Raw genomic sequence first — 19,411 nt, forward strand, 5'->3', positions numbered from 1 at the left:
ATATAGGATATTTACTCATATTCCTAGAAGTTTTAAAAAATCATTTTTGTTTGTTTGTTATTTTCAACTTTTGATTATGATATTAACTATATCACTTTTGTTAGAATACCCAACTAAAAGTAGTTTGGATTTTGCCGCACATGCCTTTATTCCCAGCACCTGGGAGGTAGAGTGAGGCAGGTCTCTGTAAGCTCTAAACAAGCGTCATCTACATACTGACTTCCAGGTTAGGCAGGGTTACACAGTGAGAGCCCATCCCATTTTTTTTTAAAAAGCAATTTAAACAACAGAGGTTTATTTGTAAATTTCACATAGTAAGAAGTCTGAAGGTAGGCAATGATAGGGCCAATCCACTCACTCAAACACTTATTTTCTCTGCCTCTCTCTCTACTCTGCAAACCCAAGAATATTAAAGCATCTCTACCCATGAAGGCAAGATGAGCACATAAAACTCTATTAGAGCTAGCCCCAGTTTTAGGCGATGAGGAAGAGAAGGGGGCCACAAGAGGAGGCAGCCCTTTCTTTATGAGGAGAAAACCTTTCTGAGGATCCCTACCAAAGGTGTTCTTAGTCTATTACTAGGTGGTATTTGCCACATGACTACTCTTAGCTACAAAATGGGCTATAACACAGAAATAAGTGGAAATTCTAGTTTCTATGTGTAATGAAAGCTGTTTATTGAATTGCTAAGGAGAAATTTGTTATTTAATATGTAATGACCATTGTATGCTTACTATACAGATTTAGTAGCAAACTTTAGTGTCTTAGGATATGGATGAATCAGTTATCAACTGAAGCCATACAGAATTAGATATGTGGACTTTATACTTTCCCTTCCCTGTACTTATGTGTGAATGGAGTCTCACTTTAACCCAGAATTTTCTAAGTGGATCATAATGAATTTGTTCCATACTGACTGGAAGTTTCGGGAATGTGGATTTTGATTTAATAGGAGAAAGCTTATTTCCTACAGAGCTTTAAGAAGACTGCTTGAAGAAGGCCTTAGTTATCTGTCACTAGACCATCTATGCAGAATTCTTGAATGACAACAGTAATTTGTAAGCTCTAAATCAAGAATGGCTGGGATCTGTCTTAAATTACCTTAGAAAATAGGTGTGATAGCACACGCATCAAATCCCAACACTTAGTAAACTAAATTCACTATTGAATGTGAGGCCAACCGTGGACATATAGTGAGTCTCTGTCTCAAACAGAAATTGCAGTGGAGATTGCAGAGAAAAGTCACATAAAACGGAGGGAATTAAATTCTGTGATTTGTAACATTTGTACCTATTTTTGCTATATGTATGCAAGAATTTTGCTTTTGCCATAACAGATCCAAATAAATAACTTTGCTTATATTCAAAATGAGTATTTATATTTTCATAATAATATACTAATATCATTAGGTACGTATCTAACAGCCATGGTATTATAAAATAAACAACTTACTATTAAAATATTAAACAAAACTGTCCAGAATAAATAAATAATATTGAATCAGGATGATCCAAATAGGTAAAAAATATTTTTATTCATGGTAATAGGAAGTTTCAAACATGAGCTCATAGTACCGTCATTTTATTGATAGCCAGAAAGCAGAAGCAGGATATAAAATAAAATAATGGGTAAATTCCAAACAGGAAATAGTACATAAACTATACTTGCCAGTAAGTGAGAAAAACGATGTATTTTTGTGATATAAAAGGATGATATCAGTTGAACTACAGTTTTACTAGATAGAAGATATATAGCAGATACAGTCATCTTAGTGCAAACTGTCATGCTGTTATGCAAATCTAAATGTGTGTATGTGTGTGTATGTATGTATGTGTAGGTAGGTTTGTGTATGAAAGAGAGTGAGAGATAGAGACAGGGAGAGATAAGGTTTTAGTTAGAAAGTAAGTAATACTCTCTGGTCATATCCAAACCTAAGTAATTAATACTGTCAATAAAATCACATGAGTTCTATAAAGTAATGGCTGAAGAAATAAACAATGTAATCTTATTTGTTTATAAAATAAATCCTAAAATTTTTGCCAAGCCAGAAACAATATTTCTTTTTTTAAACATTGCCTGTTAAAGTGAAAGTTCAGTGTCCCAACTGAATTATGTCTCTGCTTGCTATCCTGACTACTACTCCCCTCGTCATCTCTTTATTTTCTCTGCCTAGCAGCTCTCCTTTCCTATTTCTGTCTTTATTCCATTTTCTCGTTTCTCTTTTTTCTTATTGGCAATGCTACCCAATTATGTCTTCTGATTCTTGTTTAGCAATCCCGGTAGCCATGAGGTCAGAGATCTGATCCTAAGCAGAGTTGAAAATTACATTCATAGAAATAAGTGCCAAGTAAAGATTCTTTTTTGGCATAGGAAATCATTATGAAGCCTACTATGAAGATATACATATAGCTTTAAGAAATAACATAGATTTGAGGATAAACACAAGCAGCGTGCAATTCATAGAAAAATCACTTCTATTTTTAGAAGCAGGAACAAACAGGGACAAGGAACAAATAAGTCTACAATACTAAGTTAATTAGCAATTTACCCAGGCAAGAAGGAAAAAGTTCAAAATCCATCTTCAGGTGTCTCCTATATAAGGCACCCACACTCTCTGTTTATCAGCTGGAAAACATAATTGCAGGAGACCTAAGTTCAGTTGCTAAGACTGCTAAGGGTTCTGCTTTTCTCCCACAATGGCAGATTGCACAATTGTACTGACTCGAATGCTGTTCATCTGCTGTTTTTTGATGGTACACTGCACTCAACGTAAGAAATTTTCACTTGTTTAATTTCTATAGGTTGATAACATAATGAATTAATTAGGTTTCAGTGTCCAAGTCTAAGGAATTAACCGGCATTCTAACCAAAGTTCTGCTATTAAAAATTTTCAATTTCTGGACATATCTCCTTTATTAGAGGTGTTTATTTTCTGAAAGATTTTTTTTCTTCTGAAGCCAATGTGTTCATTTCTGATCCTTTAGGTAAACATAAAATGTGAAAATTCTATGGTAAAATAAGTAAAAATTTTACTTGAGTGGATGCTGGAAGTTGATTTAGGCTACTTAACCAATTTGTTTCTCTGAATGTGTGATAGTTGTAACCTGTTTTTCAGAAAACATTCAAACTGAAATGTATTAAGTTATAATTTATTTGTTATAATCAATTCACATGGGTTGTCATAAAATTGTGGTTGAAGAAGTAGATGATATAATCATATGTGTCTATAAAATAAAACCTAAAATTGTTGTCAACCCAAGAACTATATTTTTTTTCTAAACATTGCCTGATAAAAACAGATGTAGCTTAAATTTCCCCTAAGCAGCAATATTTGGCCTAGCAATTGTGGTGGGGATTTCTCTAATGTGCAATTAGAGGGAACATTTTGGTCAGATGAAGTTGCTTTCATATTTAAAAACTAGAATCAAACTTTTAAAGTACTGTACTGTATTTTTGTTTTTTTCTTACAAATTCCATTATATGTTGTGGTGTTTCTCTTTTGTTCCTTTGAGTAATATATTTAAATAGTAAAATCAGTAAAAGTTTAGTTTCCTTCTGGATGCTACAGATCTAATCTTTATTATCTACCATCTCCTATACCAAACAAATACTAGGATTCAGACAATTATGAAATCTCACTCTATAAACAGTTTGTTTTTGTGTCTGTGGTGGTGGAGGATGAAAATAATTTGCCATTTGGTGGGGGGGTTAAGATTTTTGTGCTTCAAGGATGGCCCCAGCTAAGATACCTAGCAACAGTGGAGAGGGTGCCTGAGCTGGTCTTCCCTTGTAATCAGATTGGCAATTACCCTAATTCTCATCATAAAATCTACATCCAGTAACTGAGGGTCCTGCCTTAACTTGGTGTCCCCCACTGTGTTGACTCCTGGGAGGCCTTAACATTTCTGGTGACTGAAGAGGAGTGGATGGGGGGAAGGGGAGAAGGTAAAAGAGAGGTGAGGGAAAGGAGAGGAGAGGAGGGAGGGGAAACTGTGGTTGGGGTGTAAAATAAATGAAAAAGAAAAAAGAAAATAACAAAAAATTAAATATTTTTATGCTTTATGGGTCCTATGATTCTTAGCAAGTCTTCTTCACTTGTTTTCGGACATTCTAGCGTTTTTCTCAGTTATCATTGGGAATGCATTACTGCAGCCATATTTTTGACAGAATACATCTCTAGGGAGGCCTTGAAAAATCATTATGTGTTGGGGCTGAAATGCTTGCTACTCTCAGAGGCTTACTAGTCGGATGCTTTGTAAAAATAATATTACTGGAAATAGATTCTTCTTTCATACAACACATCCTTACCACAGTGTCCCCTCTGTCCATTCCTCCCATTCCCCCACCTCCCCTCTAGCTCCATCCTCTCCTCCTCTGTTTCCCTTCAGAAAAGAGCAGGCTTCCAAGAAACAACAGCCAAACACAACAAAACAAGATACAAGGAGACAAGGCAAAAGTCTTCACACCAAGGCAGGACAAGGCAAACCAACAGAAGGAAAAGAGTCCCAAGAACAGGAAAAATAGTGAGAGAGACACCCAATGGCTTCTTTAATTTACCAGTGTCTTTTTGAAGGAAAGAAAATGCAGTTATTTTTCCAGGATAATAGGAATAAATTGAGGTTAAACATGCCAGTTGTACGCTGCCTCAGACTTTGGATAGGATATTTTTGTTTCTTTTACAGAAAAATATACTCAAATTTAGTATGAAATAGCATTAGATAACCTTTTTCCCATAATATTATGGATTGACTTTATAAAGTCTTATTTTCAAAATAACCAGTATAAAATAGTATAAAGAAAAGATATTTGGATATTCATCTTGAATTTTGAGGCCTAATCTTTATCAATATAATGTTTGGAAATCTTAAAGTAGCATGAACCTATTTTCATTTTTAAATTCTTTTTACTTTTAATGAAAATATAATTTCATCATTTTCCCTCCTATGTCTGTTTTCTCTTGCTCCCTCCCACACGAACAATTATCTTAACATTCAGAACTTGGCACATGTGTAGTATGTACATTTGAAACATGTTTTTCTATTGTTGAGATGGTTTTCAAATTTTCCTGTTTACAGCCAACTGTACATCTGTGACAGACTTTGGTAATTGTCTAGGAAACACAACAAATTTCTGCCCCAATGACATTGCCTGTGCATGCAAAGATGAAAAGCCTTTCTGCAAGTAAGTAGTATTTATGCTGTAGGAAAAGGAAACAGAGCAGATTGTAAGTAATTTTGTCTGTTTTTATTTGTTTGGTATATGCAATCATGTAATACCTGAATATGATCATGTAATCCTATGCATATGGGACAATGGTTGTGGTCTTCTTCCTAGATGCTTTCCTTTGACTTTATGAGATTAACACCATTCAGATTTGTTTTCTGCATATAGTCTTTTGCAGCTAGATTATATATTATATATAATATAAGAATATATACACATATATTCTTAGTAAACTCTAAAAAGAAAAATTTATAACTCTAAAAAGAAAAATTAGGTGTGTATCATTTTATTTAGTAATGAATAAAGGTCTTTTGTTTCCTAATCAGCATATGATATAGATATTCTATAACATGACAGTCTTTCTTTTTTCCAGTTTTGAAAGCATAAAAGTATGTTGGGTCATAAATTTTATTTTAAAATAAATTCAAACAGATTTTCTATTTTTCTAATCATAAAAATGAGAGTGATTGGAAGAAAAGATAGTATATGAATAAGAAGGCTTGCCTCATTGACTGATACAGAGGATTCCCAGGGAGGACTCAATAATGAAAGTGAATAACATCGCCATGTATAGGCAAGGGATCTGAGTTTTGAAAAATTTTGCATTTAGAAAAGTGCAGAAATGTTCTAGACATCCCAAATGACTGTACTTGCATTTCTGTGTGTGTACTATTTTATCTCCTCTATATAAGGGTTTATTAAATGAATCAATCATTGAATGGGAGTGTTTATCTAGTAAAATACTGGAATCACTGAAGACAATTAAAAATGATTTTAAACAGTAAGGCACTGAATTCGTCCCTGGTTGCATGTGCATGTATTCTCAGCTATTCTGGAGGCAGGGGCAGTGGGAATTGCTTAGTCACATGCATTCCAGGGTGTGCTACAAAATAGCAAAAGTCATATCTCAATAACAGAAACAACAAAACCAAAAGTTTTACTTTCCCCCCTTTTTATTGAACATAGACCCTTTTCTCATACAATATATTCTGATTAAGGTTTCCCTCCCTCTACTCCTCCTAGTTACTCCCCACTGCCCATCTCTTATTGATCCACCCCTTTTCTGTCTCTTATTAGAAAAGAAATGGCTTCAGAGAAAACAAAATACGACAAAATCAAATTTAATAAGATTAAGTAAAATCTATCATATCAAAGGTGGACATGGCAACCCAATAGGAGGAGAAGAGTCCCAAGGGCAAGTGCAAGAGTCAGAGATCAGCTCGCCATTCTCACAGGAGTCCCATAAAAATATTAAGCTAAAAGTAATAGCATGTATGCATAGGACTTGGTGCAGACCCATGAAAGCCCTGTGTTGCTGCTTCCGTCTATATAACTTCAGGTGAGCCTTGCTTAGTTGTTACAGAGAGCCTTGTTTTCCTGGTATCCTCCATCACCCCTGGCTCTTTCCGTTTTCTCTTCCCTGGGATTCCCTGAGCTGAAAGGAGAATGATTTGATGGAGTTATCTCATTTAGAGATGCTTGTTCCAAGATCTCTCTGTGTAGTATCTGGCTGTGATTTTTTTGTATTTGTTCCTGCTGCAAAAGTAAGCCTCTCTGATAATGAGAAGATAAGGCACTGGTTTATGAGTATAGCAGAATATCACTAGGAGTCATTGTATTGATACTTTTTTAGACTAGTAGTATTTGGTTTTATGCTAGGCCTCTGGAATATGAAATCTCTGGTTCCTGATTACCTAAGCAGTATCATGTGTGGTTTCCTTCTCATGGATTAGGCCTTAAGTCCAATCATATATTGATTGTCTAGACCCACAAGTTTTGTGCCAAAATTGCCATAGCATATTTTGCAGGCAGGATAGATTGTAGGTCAAAGTTTTTGGCTGGGTTAGTGTTTAAATTTCTGTAGTAATAGGAGCGGTGGGGCTGCATCCCCAGCACCCCGGCTGCCTGGCTAGCTTATGCCCCGAAATAATTACACGGACACTGTATTCTTTTAAACACTGCTTGGCCCATTTCTATCTAGCCTCCTCTTGGCTAACTCTCACACCTGGACTAGCCCATTTCCAATCAGGTGTGGAGCACCCCAAGGTGCGCTTACCAGGAAGATTCTAGCCTACGTCCATCCTGGGTCAGAGCTTCATCGCATGTGTCTGCCCGGTAGCGGAGCATGGCTGTCTCTCTGAGGCGTCTGCTCCCGAGAGGAGAGCTGTTGAGTCTGAGCTCACTTCCTCTTCCTCCCAGCATTCTGTTCTGTTTACTCCACCCACCTATTTTTTAACCTATGAGGGCCAGCCAAGCAGTTTCTTTATTTTTTTAACCAATGACCTTCCTCCATCAATGTGTCTCCATCTCATTCATTTCCCTGTCCTTCATATCCACCCTGTATCCACCCTTTGTCCTTGAACCTCCCCCAGTCCCCAAAATAAAATAAAATGAAATAAAATAAAATTTAAGAGAAGGAAGAAAGAGAAGGAAAAAACAGTCTCATCATGGAAGCTGTGGTGTGAGACATTGAATTTCACAGTAAGCCCTTTTATCCATCTATCTTTTGTACCCACCCAGCAGGTCCAGTTATTCCAGGGTCTGAAGGGGCACTACCTGAAAGAACATGGGCGCAAGAGAGAAACGGAGATCAAGCAAAATTCTCTTATCAAAGTCTCCATTTATTGAAGCAAGTTTTTGTCTTAAATACTCCTCAGTGAGGAACTAGGGCAGGGGGAACTGGGGATGGGGAAAGGGAGAGGTGGGAAGGGGGAAGGGATTTGGCAGCTTGGGCAGCTAAGCAGCTAAGCTGGGCAGTTGCAAGGTCAGTGGCAAGAACACCTGCTGTTAGTGATAAGCAGCAAGCAATGAAGACACTCTGTGGTGTTTTCCAGAGCTTGAGTCTCCAAGGTTAGCACGTAATGTTTTGGTTAACTTTAAGTTTTCTGTCTCAAGGTTTTTACTTCGAGGCCCTGTGAGAAAGGAGAAGCCTGAAATGGCTCCTGACAATCTTTATTTGCAAGTGCTTATTGCACTCTTTGGTCTGATTTGAGGTCTCTGTTTTCTGCTACACTATTGATACTGGGCCTTCACTGGAATTCCTTTTGGTTATCCTGTTGTTTCCTTGTGTTGTGGAAATCCTGAAGGTTAAGGGCTGCAGGCCTGGTCCTTTCATATGCTCCAGAAGATCACAGATTGGGTAGATGTTGCAATGGTCCAACACATAACCCTGGTTTTGGGCCTGGGTAGTTACATGGTTGGTCAGCATGCCAGTTCTCCCTTGTCCTCACCACCAGTGTGAGCTCTACTGCTTTGTCCTGGCGAGTTCCCACCTAGCAATAATAAGCATGGGGTTGGGCCAGTTCTCATCCTTTCATGTCCCTAGGGTCAGATCTTCCAAACCTACACCTTCAGGGTCAGCTCTACTATGTTGCCAATGTGTGGAATAGGAGCCACTCTCCAGAGTGTTACAACTGTTGAGGGAGCAGGACCAGCTCTCCTTCTCTTATGACCTCAATGCCAGTTCTCTCACCTGCTTCAGGGATTGATAGGTATGAGGATATCTCTCCTCTGCCCATGCCACTAAATGACAGATGAGTAATAGGGACAGCTCTCCCATTGTGGGGGACAAACTTCAACAAAAATACATCTTGCCAGGGTAGAGGCATGGGGATTTAGAAATGTTAATAAAGAATACAAAGGCGCATGAAAAATAATAAAACAGAAACCATAGAATAATACAAAGAGGGCATTCCAGTGAATTCTGAAATTGTCCACTTTTAATTTTCCATATACTTTTATACCCCAAAAAGAGGAAGAAGGCAACAAAAGACTTCTTTAACATGATACAAAGGACAATTCAGTTATTTGCTTTAACACTTTGAGGCATCAAGTCATTAGCATTCTGTTGTTTAGGCAGTGAAACTACCCTAGACCAAGTATCCTGAAGGCAGCCACTCCCCAGCTAACCTCATATTATAAAAGAAGGAGCAGAAATATACCTACATATTCTGACCATCTGTCAGAATGGAAATAGGCTCACATTTTTGGGTTTCCACATCTCATGCTCACAAGTATGGAGCTGGCTCACCCACATCTCTACCAACAGGATTGGCTCTATTGTGGTACCCAGGGAAGGTGCAGGATCTGCTCTCACCAGGGTTGTAGCTGGTGGTGGGCAGGAGTAGCTCTCATACACTTCTGACTCAAGACCATACCTCAGGCATTAATGGGTGGGGGAAAACATCTCTCCCGGACCCATGCTACCATATGGCAGATGAGGGGTGGGGCCAGGTCTCCTGTGCTCACATTCCCAGATCATCTAACCTATGTCCTGGTCAACAGGGTCAGCTTCACTGTGCTTCCCTGTTGGGCCCATTATGACAAGTGTTGCAGCTGGTAAAAGGGTCTGGGTAAAAGATTGGCCATCACTACCTGAAGGTGTTAGGAGCAAGGGGGGAGAGGAAATAATAACCTTTTTTTTAAAAAAAATAATCACAATATAATGGTATCCTTTCCCTCTCTCTCTTCTTCCGACTCCTTCCATAACTTCCCCCACCATTTTATATTTCTGGTCTCTTATGCCTTGTTATTATTACCTTTCAAATATTTTTTTAAATTAAAGTGATAATAAATAACATATTATAATGTTATACCCAAGGAGTGAGAAGTGAATGTAATACATTAAACATGTATAAGCAATTTTATAATTAAAAAAAATATTTTAAAATGAGTCTCATTCTGATGATTCCTGGTGGCAGAATTGCCATTTTCAAACTAAGGCAGGCCTGACCAACATCTGTGGGAGCACCAAGTGATATCTGGGAACAATGAGTGACCTAGAGCATGACTAGAATTATGGCCCCAACTCCATCATGAGGAGCTACCTTCTAAACCTTGGATTCACTAGCATATGGAGGATAGATCATCAGAGGCACAGTCCCAACTACACCAATTGGAGGTAAAATGGGCAGACAACAAGGTAAGAACACACTCAACAACCCAAAGAAAATCACAGCACCCACCAAAAACTAGTGGCTCTACAAGAGCAAGACTTGATCACCACAACCCAGATGAAACAGAAAAAACTACCTAAAAATGACTTTAGAAAAAAGTGTGAGGACCTTAAAGAAGAAATGAAAAATTCTATCAAAGTAGAGGAAAAGAAAAACAAAAAATTGGAGGAAATAAAAAAATATATTAAAGAAAACCAAGAAAAAGCAATCAAATCAAACAGGAGAAAGAACAATTTAAAATTTTAAAACTGAAATAGAGACAATAGAGAAAACACAAACCAAGGTAATTCTGAAAACGGAAAATAGGGGTAAGTGATCAGGAATCACAAATGCAAGCATAAACAGTAGAATACAAGAGATGGAAGAGAGAATCTCAGGTATTGAAGATATAATAGAGGAATTAGATTCATTGGTCAAAAAAAGTTAAATCTAACAAAAGCTTAACACAAAATATTCAGAAAATTTGGGACACCACGAATAGACCAAACCTAAGAATAATAGGGATAGAAGAAGAGAAGAACTCAAAGGCACAGAAATTATATTCAACAAAATCATAAAAGAAAACTTTCCCAACCCAAATAAGGATATACCTATGAAAGCACAAGAAACTTACAGAATACAAATTTGACTGGATCAAAAAAAGTCCCTTTGCCACATAATAATCAAAACACTAAGCATATAAAATAAAGAAAGAATAAGAGCTGCAAAGGAAAAGGACAAGTAACATAAAAAGGCAGACCTACCAGAATTACACTTGACTCTTCAATGGAAACGATGAAAGCCAGAAGGTCCTGGTAAAACATTATGGAGACATTAAGAGACCTCGAATGCCAGCCCAGAGTACTATGCCCTACAAAACTTTCAACCACCATAGATGAAGAAAACAAGATATTCTATGACAGAAAAAGGTTTAAATCACAAATCCAATCCTACACAAAGTACTACAGGGAAAACTCTAACCCAAAGAAGTCAGCTATACCCTCAAAAAACACAGATAATAGATGATCTCACAGCAGCAAATAGCAAAAATGAGAAATGAACTCACAATAACATCACCAAAAAGAAGAACTAAAATAACAGGGACTAACAATCACTGATCATTAATATCCCTTAATATAAATGGACCCAACTCACCTATAAAAAGACACAGGCTAACAGATTGGATGTGAAAACACAATCCATCCTGTTGCATACAAGAAACACACGTCAACTTCAACAACAGACATCACCTCAGTGTAAAGGGTTGGAAAACAATTTTCCAATTAGTGGACCTAAACAACAAGCTGGTGTAGCTATCCTAATATATAACAAAATAGGCTTCACAATAAATCAAAAGAGACAAAGAAGGACATTTGATATTTGTCACTGGAAAAAAATCCATCAAGAGAAAATATCAATACTGAACACCAATGCCCCAAATACAAGGCCACCCTCATATGTCAAAAACACTTCTAAAACTTGAATCATACAGTAAACCCCACACATTGATTGTGGGAGACTTCAACACCCCACTCTCACCACTGGACAGGTCTGTCAGGCAGAAAATTAACAGAGTAATAAAGGAACTAACAGATATTATTAATCAAATGGATTTAACAGACATCCATGGAACATTTCATCCAAATATAAAAAACATACCTTCTTCTCAGCACTTCATGAAACCTTCTCAAAAATAACCACATATTCAATAACAAAGTAAACCTCAACAGATACCAAAAAAAGGAATGACTATGTATCTTCTCAGATCATCATGGCTTAAAGTTAGAATTCAATAGTAACAGTAATTTCAGAAAGCCCACAAATACATGGAAATTGAACAATTCCCACCTGAATCATCAATGGGTCAAGAAAGAAATAAAGAAATTAAAGACTTTCTAAAATTCAACAAAAATGACTACACAACATACTGAAACTTATGGGACACAATAAAAGTAGTGTTAAGAGAAAATTTCATAGTGCTAAATGCCTACATAAAAAAGCTTGAAAAATCCCACACTAGCAAGTTAACAGAATACAGAACACTCGAAAGCTCTAGAATGAAAAGAAACAAAGTCTCCCAGGATGACTAGATGATAGGAAACAATCAAATTGAGAGCTGAAATCAACAAAATAGAAATAAAGAAAATAGTACAAAGAATCAATGAGACAAAGAGTTGGTTCTTCAAGAAAATTAACAAAATAGACAAACCTTTATCCAAACTAACCAAAAGGCAGAGAGAACATTCAAATTAGCAAAATCAGAAATGAAAAGGGGGACATAACAACAGGCATGGAGGAAATCCAAAGAATCATTAGGTCACATTTCAAAAACCTGCATTCCACAGAATTGGAAAATATAAAGGAAATGGAAAATTTCCTGGATAGATATCACTTACCAAAATAAAATCAAGACCAGATAAGCAAATTAAATAGAATTATAACTGCTAAGGAAGAAGAAGAAGAAGAAGAAGAAGAAGAAGAAGAAGAAGAAGAAGAAGAAGAAGAAGAAATGAAAAAAGGACCAGATTTTTTCAGTGCAGAATTCTACAAGATTGTTAAAAAAGAATTAACACCAATAATCCTCAAATAAATTGTTTCACACAAGAGAAACAGAAGAAACATTGCCAAACTCTTTTTATGAGGCTACAGTCACCCTGAGAGCCAAAGCACACAAAAACACTACTAACATAGAGAATTATGGAGCAATATCACTCATGAATGCCAATGCAAAAATACTCAATAAAATACTGGCAAATCAAATGTAAAAACACATCAGAAAAATCATCCACCATGACTAAATAGGCATCATCCCAGAGATGCATAGATGGTTCAACATATGAATATCTGTCAATGTAATTCACCATATCAACAAAATGCAAGAAAAAAAACCATGATCATCTCATTAGATTCTTAGAAAGCCTTCAACAAAATTCAACAACCCTTCATGATAAAAAGTCTTGTAGAGATCAGGAATACAAGGAACATATCTAAACATAATAAAGGCAATATATAGCAAGACAACAGCCAACATCAAACTAAATACAGAGAAACTCACAGCAATTTCACAGAAATCAAGAACAAGAGAAGGTTGTTCACTCACTCCATATCCAATCAATATAGTACTTGAATTTCTAGCTAGAGCAATAAGACAACAGAAAGAGATCAAGCAGATACAAATTGGAAAAGAAGTCAAACTCTCACTGTCTGCTGATGATATGGTATTATTCATAAGTGACCCCAAAAAGTTCTATCAGGGAGCTCCTACAACTCATAAACACCTTCAGTAATGTAGCAGGAAACAAGATTAACTCAAAAAACTCAGTAGCCCTCCTGTACATGGATGATAAATCAGCCAAGAAAGAAATCAGAAGAACATCATCCTTTACAATAGCCACAAATAGTATCCAATATCTTTGGGTAACTCTATCCAAACAAGTAAAAGAACTGTATGAAAGAACTTTAAATCGTTAAAGAAAAAAAAATGAAAAAGACATCAGAAAGTGGAAAGATCTCCCTTGCTCTTGGGTAGGAAGAATTAACATAGTAAACATGGTACTCTTACCAAAAGCAATCTACAGACTCATTGAAATGCCCATCAAAATTTCTGGAAAATTCTTCCCAAACCTTGAGAGAACAATACTCAACTTCATATGGAAAAACAACGACAAAAAAAGCAGGATAGTCAAAACAATTTTGAACAATAAGGGAATTTCTGGAGGCATCGCAATCCCTGACTTCAAATTCTACTCCAGACCTACAGTATTGAAAACAGCCTGGTATTGGCATAAAAAAAAAACAGACAGAAGGAACAAAGGAACTGAATCAAAGACCTGGATAACAATTCATACACCTATGAATACCTTATTTTTTGACAAAGAAGCAAAAAAATATAAAATGGATAAAAGAAAGCATATTCAACAATTGGTGCTGGCATAACTGGATGTCAACATGTTGAAGAATGAAAAATAGATCCATATATATCACCATCCACAAAACTCAAGTCCAAATGGGTCAAAGACCACAACATTAAACCAACCACACTAAACCCCATAGAAGTGAAAGTGGGAAGTACACTTGAACACATTGATACAAGAGACCACTTCTGAAATATAACCCTGGTAGAGCAGACACTGAGAGAAACAATTAATAAATGGGACCTCCTGAAACTGAGAATCTTCTGTAAAGCAAAGGACATGGCCAACAAGACAAAACGGCAGCCTACAGAATGGGAAAATATCTTCACTAACCCCACATGGGACAGAGGATTGATTGATCTCCAAAATATACAAAGAACTCAAGAAATTGGTCATGAAAAGAACAAATAATCCAATAAAAGAAGGTTACAGATCTAAACGGACAACTCTCAACAGACAAATCTCAAAGAGCTGAAAGATACTGAATGAAATGCTCAACATTTTTAGCCATCAGAGAAGTACAAATCAAAACAACTGAGAGTCTATCTTACTCCTGCCATAATGGCCAAGATCAAAAAAAAACTGATGATAGCTTATGCTGGAGAGGATGTGGGGAAAAAAAAACACTCCTACATTGCTGGTGGTAATGCAAGCCCGTACAGCTGCTTTGGAAATCAGTATGATGATTTCTCAAAAAATAAGGAAACAATCTACCTCAAGACCCAGCAATACCACTTTTGGGTATATACCCAAAGGATGCTCAATCATACCACAAGGACATGTGTTCAACTATGTTCATAGTAGCATTTTTCATAATAGCCAGAATCTGATAGCAACCTTGATGCCCTTCAAACAAAGAATGGATAAAGAAAATGTGGTACATTTACACAATGGAATACATCTTGAAATTTGAAGGCAAATGGATGGATCTAGATTAAAACATATTGAATGAGGTAACCCAGACCCAGAAAGATGAGCATGGTATGTACTCACTCATAAGTGAATATAAGCTGTAAAGCAAAGGATAATGAGCCTATATTCCATGACCCCAAAGAAGCTAATTAACAAGGAGAACCATAAGAAAAACATATATAGATCTCCCTGGGAATGGGAAATAGACAAGATCTGAGAAAATAGGGACTATGGGGGTAGGGGGAGAAGGGAGGATGTAAGGGGAGGAGGTTTTATTTATTTATCCTTTATTGTAGAGGAGTTATTTATTTTTATTTGCATTAATGTTTTTCCTGCATACATGTTTGTGTGAGGCAACAGAATCCCTGGAACTGGAGTTATAGACAGTTGTGAGCTGACATGTAGGTGCTGGAAATTCAATCTGAGTCCTCTGGAAAAGCAGCCTTCTTTCTATCCCTTCCCCTTATTAGAACCCCAGTCTTCTTCAAGAAAAGCAAGTGCTTTTAACTACTGAGCCATAGCTCCAGCTCCACATGTTTTGGGTTAATAAGCATGTTTTCTGTTATTTATATATAGTATATAAGAGTGCCCTGGCACAATATATGTGGAATGAATGCCCAGGGCATTGTTGGTGTGCCACAGGTACCAATATGCCATACTTACATTTTAAAGACCTCTGAACCTGGAAGTGTGGTTACACTGTTTCATATATCATTGTGCCATCCAAAGTGTGACACTTCCGTCCAGTGTCCAACTGCTAATACAATAACCAGTGCTCTAAGCCCAGGCCCTTGTGATACTACCATACATACTACGTTGGCCATACGACTATGGCCATTAGCTGTTCTGCTTTCTTGTTTTACTCTTAAAATGGGTAACATCAATAGTGAGTTGTGCTATAGTGTCAGTCCAGTTGCTTAATTTCCTACTGGTCAACCTTCTGTACATCAAGCACTTCCTGGTTAAGGGGCCAACCCTTCTTAATTTTTTCAGACCATAGATACTAGGGCTACCAAGAGGTGTTGGAGGTGGCCGCTTGTTTGTTTCCCAGCCACCTGGCAGTTTAGACCAGAAATAATCACATAGAAACTGTATTATTTACAACACTACTTGGCCAATTAACTTTAGCTTCTTTTTTTTGAGTCTATTATAAATTTTTATTAAATCACCACAAAGTTAAATAACAAAATGCTTGTTACACATTTCTATTTTATGAAGATACAGGATAAATTAATATATTTCTGTCTCTAGATATGCTTTGAAAGAAAACATAATTTCAGGAATTAAACACTATATTTAAGACTGAGAACAGTGAAAGCTACTATATACTATAGATTTATTTTATGGATAAAATGCATTTATTTTTAAAATGACATTTCTTTCATTTATTTTACATACCAACCAGTTTCCCCTCCTTCCTGTCCTCCTGTACCCTCCCTGTTCCCAGATACCCCCTCCCAATCCACTCCTCCTCCATCTTCTTTCAGAAAAGGACAGATCTCCCATGGGCTTGCACAGAGCATGGCACAACAAGTTGAGGCAGGACTGAGCTCCTCACCTTAACTTCTGGTCCAGGTAATTCAGCATGAGAAACAGGTTACCAGACAACAGCTAAGCACCAGTGAGAGGTGGTGCTTAGCTGTTAGAACCCTTACTAAGAGACTAAGTTACACGACTGCCACACACAGGCAGAGCGTTTAGATTGATCCCATGCAGGCTCCCCGACTGTTGATTCAGTATCCATGAGCTTCAGCGAGCTTAGGGCAACTGTCTCTGTTGGGTTCCCCTGTCATGACCCCACTGGCTAGTACAATCCCTGCTCCCCTGTAAAACTCATAGTATCCTGGGAATTGGAAGGTCTATGTGTAATGTTGCATGTTGTCTGAAATTTAGCTGGTCTTACCTGATGAATGCACTTCTCATAGGAATTGTGTAAATTGCTCAAGACCGTGAATCCTAAAGTAGGCAACCCATAACTTTCTGTGTAAGTAAGTGAAAAGTCATTCACAATGCATTAATAAAAAGCTATATAAATAATCTCTGAAAGAATAGCTTATATGTTTTATGTCAGGGTATAGTCTTTATTAGTTAGGATATGCATACTTACATACACACTTTCATGTGTGTATCTTTTTCTTTATGATGGAACATGACAATATTTAATATCAATTATGAACCTGCATTCTTCCTTTCTAAATGAAAATAACTCAGTGTTAAAAGTTTGATTCAAAGGAGTGCTAAAAAAGCCAAAAGAGGGAATTTTTCCCAGTATTCAAGAAATGTTAGATACTATACTTAATTCCCAATAGTCAAAAATTAGTCTCAAAGATGCAGTAATAGTTTTCACTGGGAATACAGGACTATGGAAGATGTGGTGAGCAGTTTATAACACCCCAGAACACTCTATTTTAATGTATCTCCAATCTGAGGTGAATACCTGAAAGCTCATGCTACCTGGTAGCAGGGGCTGCACTGCTTTTGCTCTCAACGCCAGAACTGGCTATCCTGGCTATCTTTTTTGTTTGTTTGTTTGTTTGCAGTTTCATTTTTCAAGATAGGGTTTCTCTGTACTTTGGGGGCCTGTCCTGGAACTAGCTCTTGTTGACAACCCGACTGGCCTTGAACTCACAGAGATCTGCCTGTCTCTGCCTCCTGAGCGCTGGGATTAAAAGTGTGAGCCACCACCACCTGGTCAGAACTGCCTATCTTCTTCTTGGGTTTAAATTCTCCCACTGGAGTTTGGAATGTCCTCCTTTACAGAATATCCGTCCTAGTTCTCAAGGACAAGAGCGCTTTCATCACTATCATGTAAAACCTCTAGTCCCAAACAGCCATCAATTTGAAGCAACCATGGCCCCACTCTTAATCATGTCAAGTCAGAGAAATCCAGGCAGAGCACCCATCAGTGCTGGAATGTGGAAGCTGTTTTTCCTCCGTGGGAAGAAGAGCAAACATTTAGAACTGTTTTTTAGACCTAAGTTCCTTCCATAAAAGTACCAACATTGCATTTTGGGCTATCAGCAGAAAGTAAATCATAACACATCTGCTTTCTTATTATCTTAACTGACCTTTATTTCATTTTTTCTTCCTTCTATTCTTATTTTCTTCTTTTCCTATCAAGTCTTATGGTAAGTTGAACCTTGTCTTAGCCACTTTGATCTTTCCCAGGCCCCCAATAGCTTCACCCACACAACAAGTACTCTGGCTGACTATCAGGATAAAAAGAGAGAGGGAAAATGGCATTTTGTAACAGCTATTTTTCATTGTAGCTATAAATATAACTTTATCATGCCCGTGAAGACCTGAGCACAAATTGCCACTGAATGCTCAATTCTTGCATAATATCCTCCCTTCCTCTATATTTTAAATGTTTAGCTTCTTCATTTACCACTTTTTAGTTATGTAAGAAACTGAGAGGGGGATCTTATTTATTTGTTTGGGAGAGAGTATTTAGCTATATATCTCAGAAAAGCCTTGAGCTTGTGATGTTTCTATCTCGGCTTCCAGAGTTCTGGGACTACAATCATGGGCCACCTTCAAATTATAATTCAATTTTTCAATTTCCTTATTCCTTCATCTGCAGCCATGTTTGTATTCACAGTCAAATAAATGGCTCAAAGAAATGACCATTGCTAGCCAACTGAATAGAAAACAAAAATTTTGCCTTGAATGCATTTGCTAGATCAGTGTCTAGAATGTACATGAAAATAAAAAGTTTAAACACCAAAAAGAAATTAAACCCAATTAAAAGTAGATAGACTAAAGAACTGAGCAGAGTTCTCAAAGGAAATGCAAATTGCTAAGAAGCATTTCAAAAAATATTTGTCTTGGGGGTCTGGGTTACTGCACCCTAGATGATTTTTCTTCTAGCTTCCTTTATTTACCTAAAAATTTCATGACTTATTTTTTTCTTAAAAGCTGAATAATATTCCATTGTGTAAGTGTACAACATTTTCACTATCTATTCATTTGTTGATGGACAAATATGCTGTTTTCAATTCCTGGCTATTTTGAGTAGTAACAAACACGGATGCACAAATATCTCTATAATAGACTGCAGAATCTTTTGAGTATGTGTACATGAGTTAATCTTGAGGAAGATTGATGCCCAACCTATTGAGGAACCACCACACTAATTTGCAAAGTGGTTGCACAAATGTACACTTCTACTAGGAAGTAATAAATGTTCCCCTCTTCTTGAATCCTTATCAGCATGTACTCTCATTAGTGATCTTGGCCATTGTGACTGGGGTAAGATGGAATCTCAAAGTAGTTTTAATTTGAATTTTCTTGATGGCTATGGATGCTGAATATTTCTTCAAGTGTTTTTGAGTCAGTTATGTTTCATCTTTTGAGAAGTCTTTGTATAGTTTGTACCCGAATTTAAATTTTGTTTTCTTGATTGTTTGGGTTTTAGTTTTTTGTATA

The 19,411-nt window shown here is 36.9% G+C and overlaps 1 protein-coding gene across 2 annotated transcripts in view; it reads left to right on the forward strand.

Moving 5' to 3' along the window:
* The first annotated feature begins 2,696 nt into the window (after window positions 1-2,696).
* Window positions 2,697-19,411, forward strand: part of LOC121443459 — a 68,428-nt gene continuing 51,713 nt past the window's right edge. For both annotated transcript variants that reach the window (XM_041645211.1, XM_041645212.1), the window contains exons 1-2: window positions 2,697-2,769; window positions 5,076-5,181. In XM_041645211.1, coding sequence (XP_041501145.1) covers window positions 2,697-2,769; window positions 5,076-5,181 — 179 coding nt within the window. The remainder of the gene's footprint in view (window positions 2,770-5,075; window positions 5,182-19,411) is intronic.

Source organism: Microtus oregoni, unplaced genomic scaffold (assembly GCF_018167655.1).
Source record: "Microtus oregoni isolate MIOR12 unplaced genomic scaffold, Mior012 000107F_ref0000227, whole genome shotgun sequence".
NCBI classification, from domain to species: domain Eukaryota; kingdom Metazoa; phylum Chordata; class Mammalia; order Rodentia; family Cricetidae; genus Microtus; species Microtus oregoni.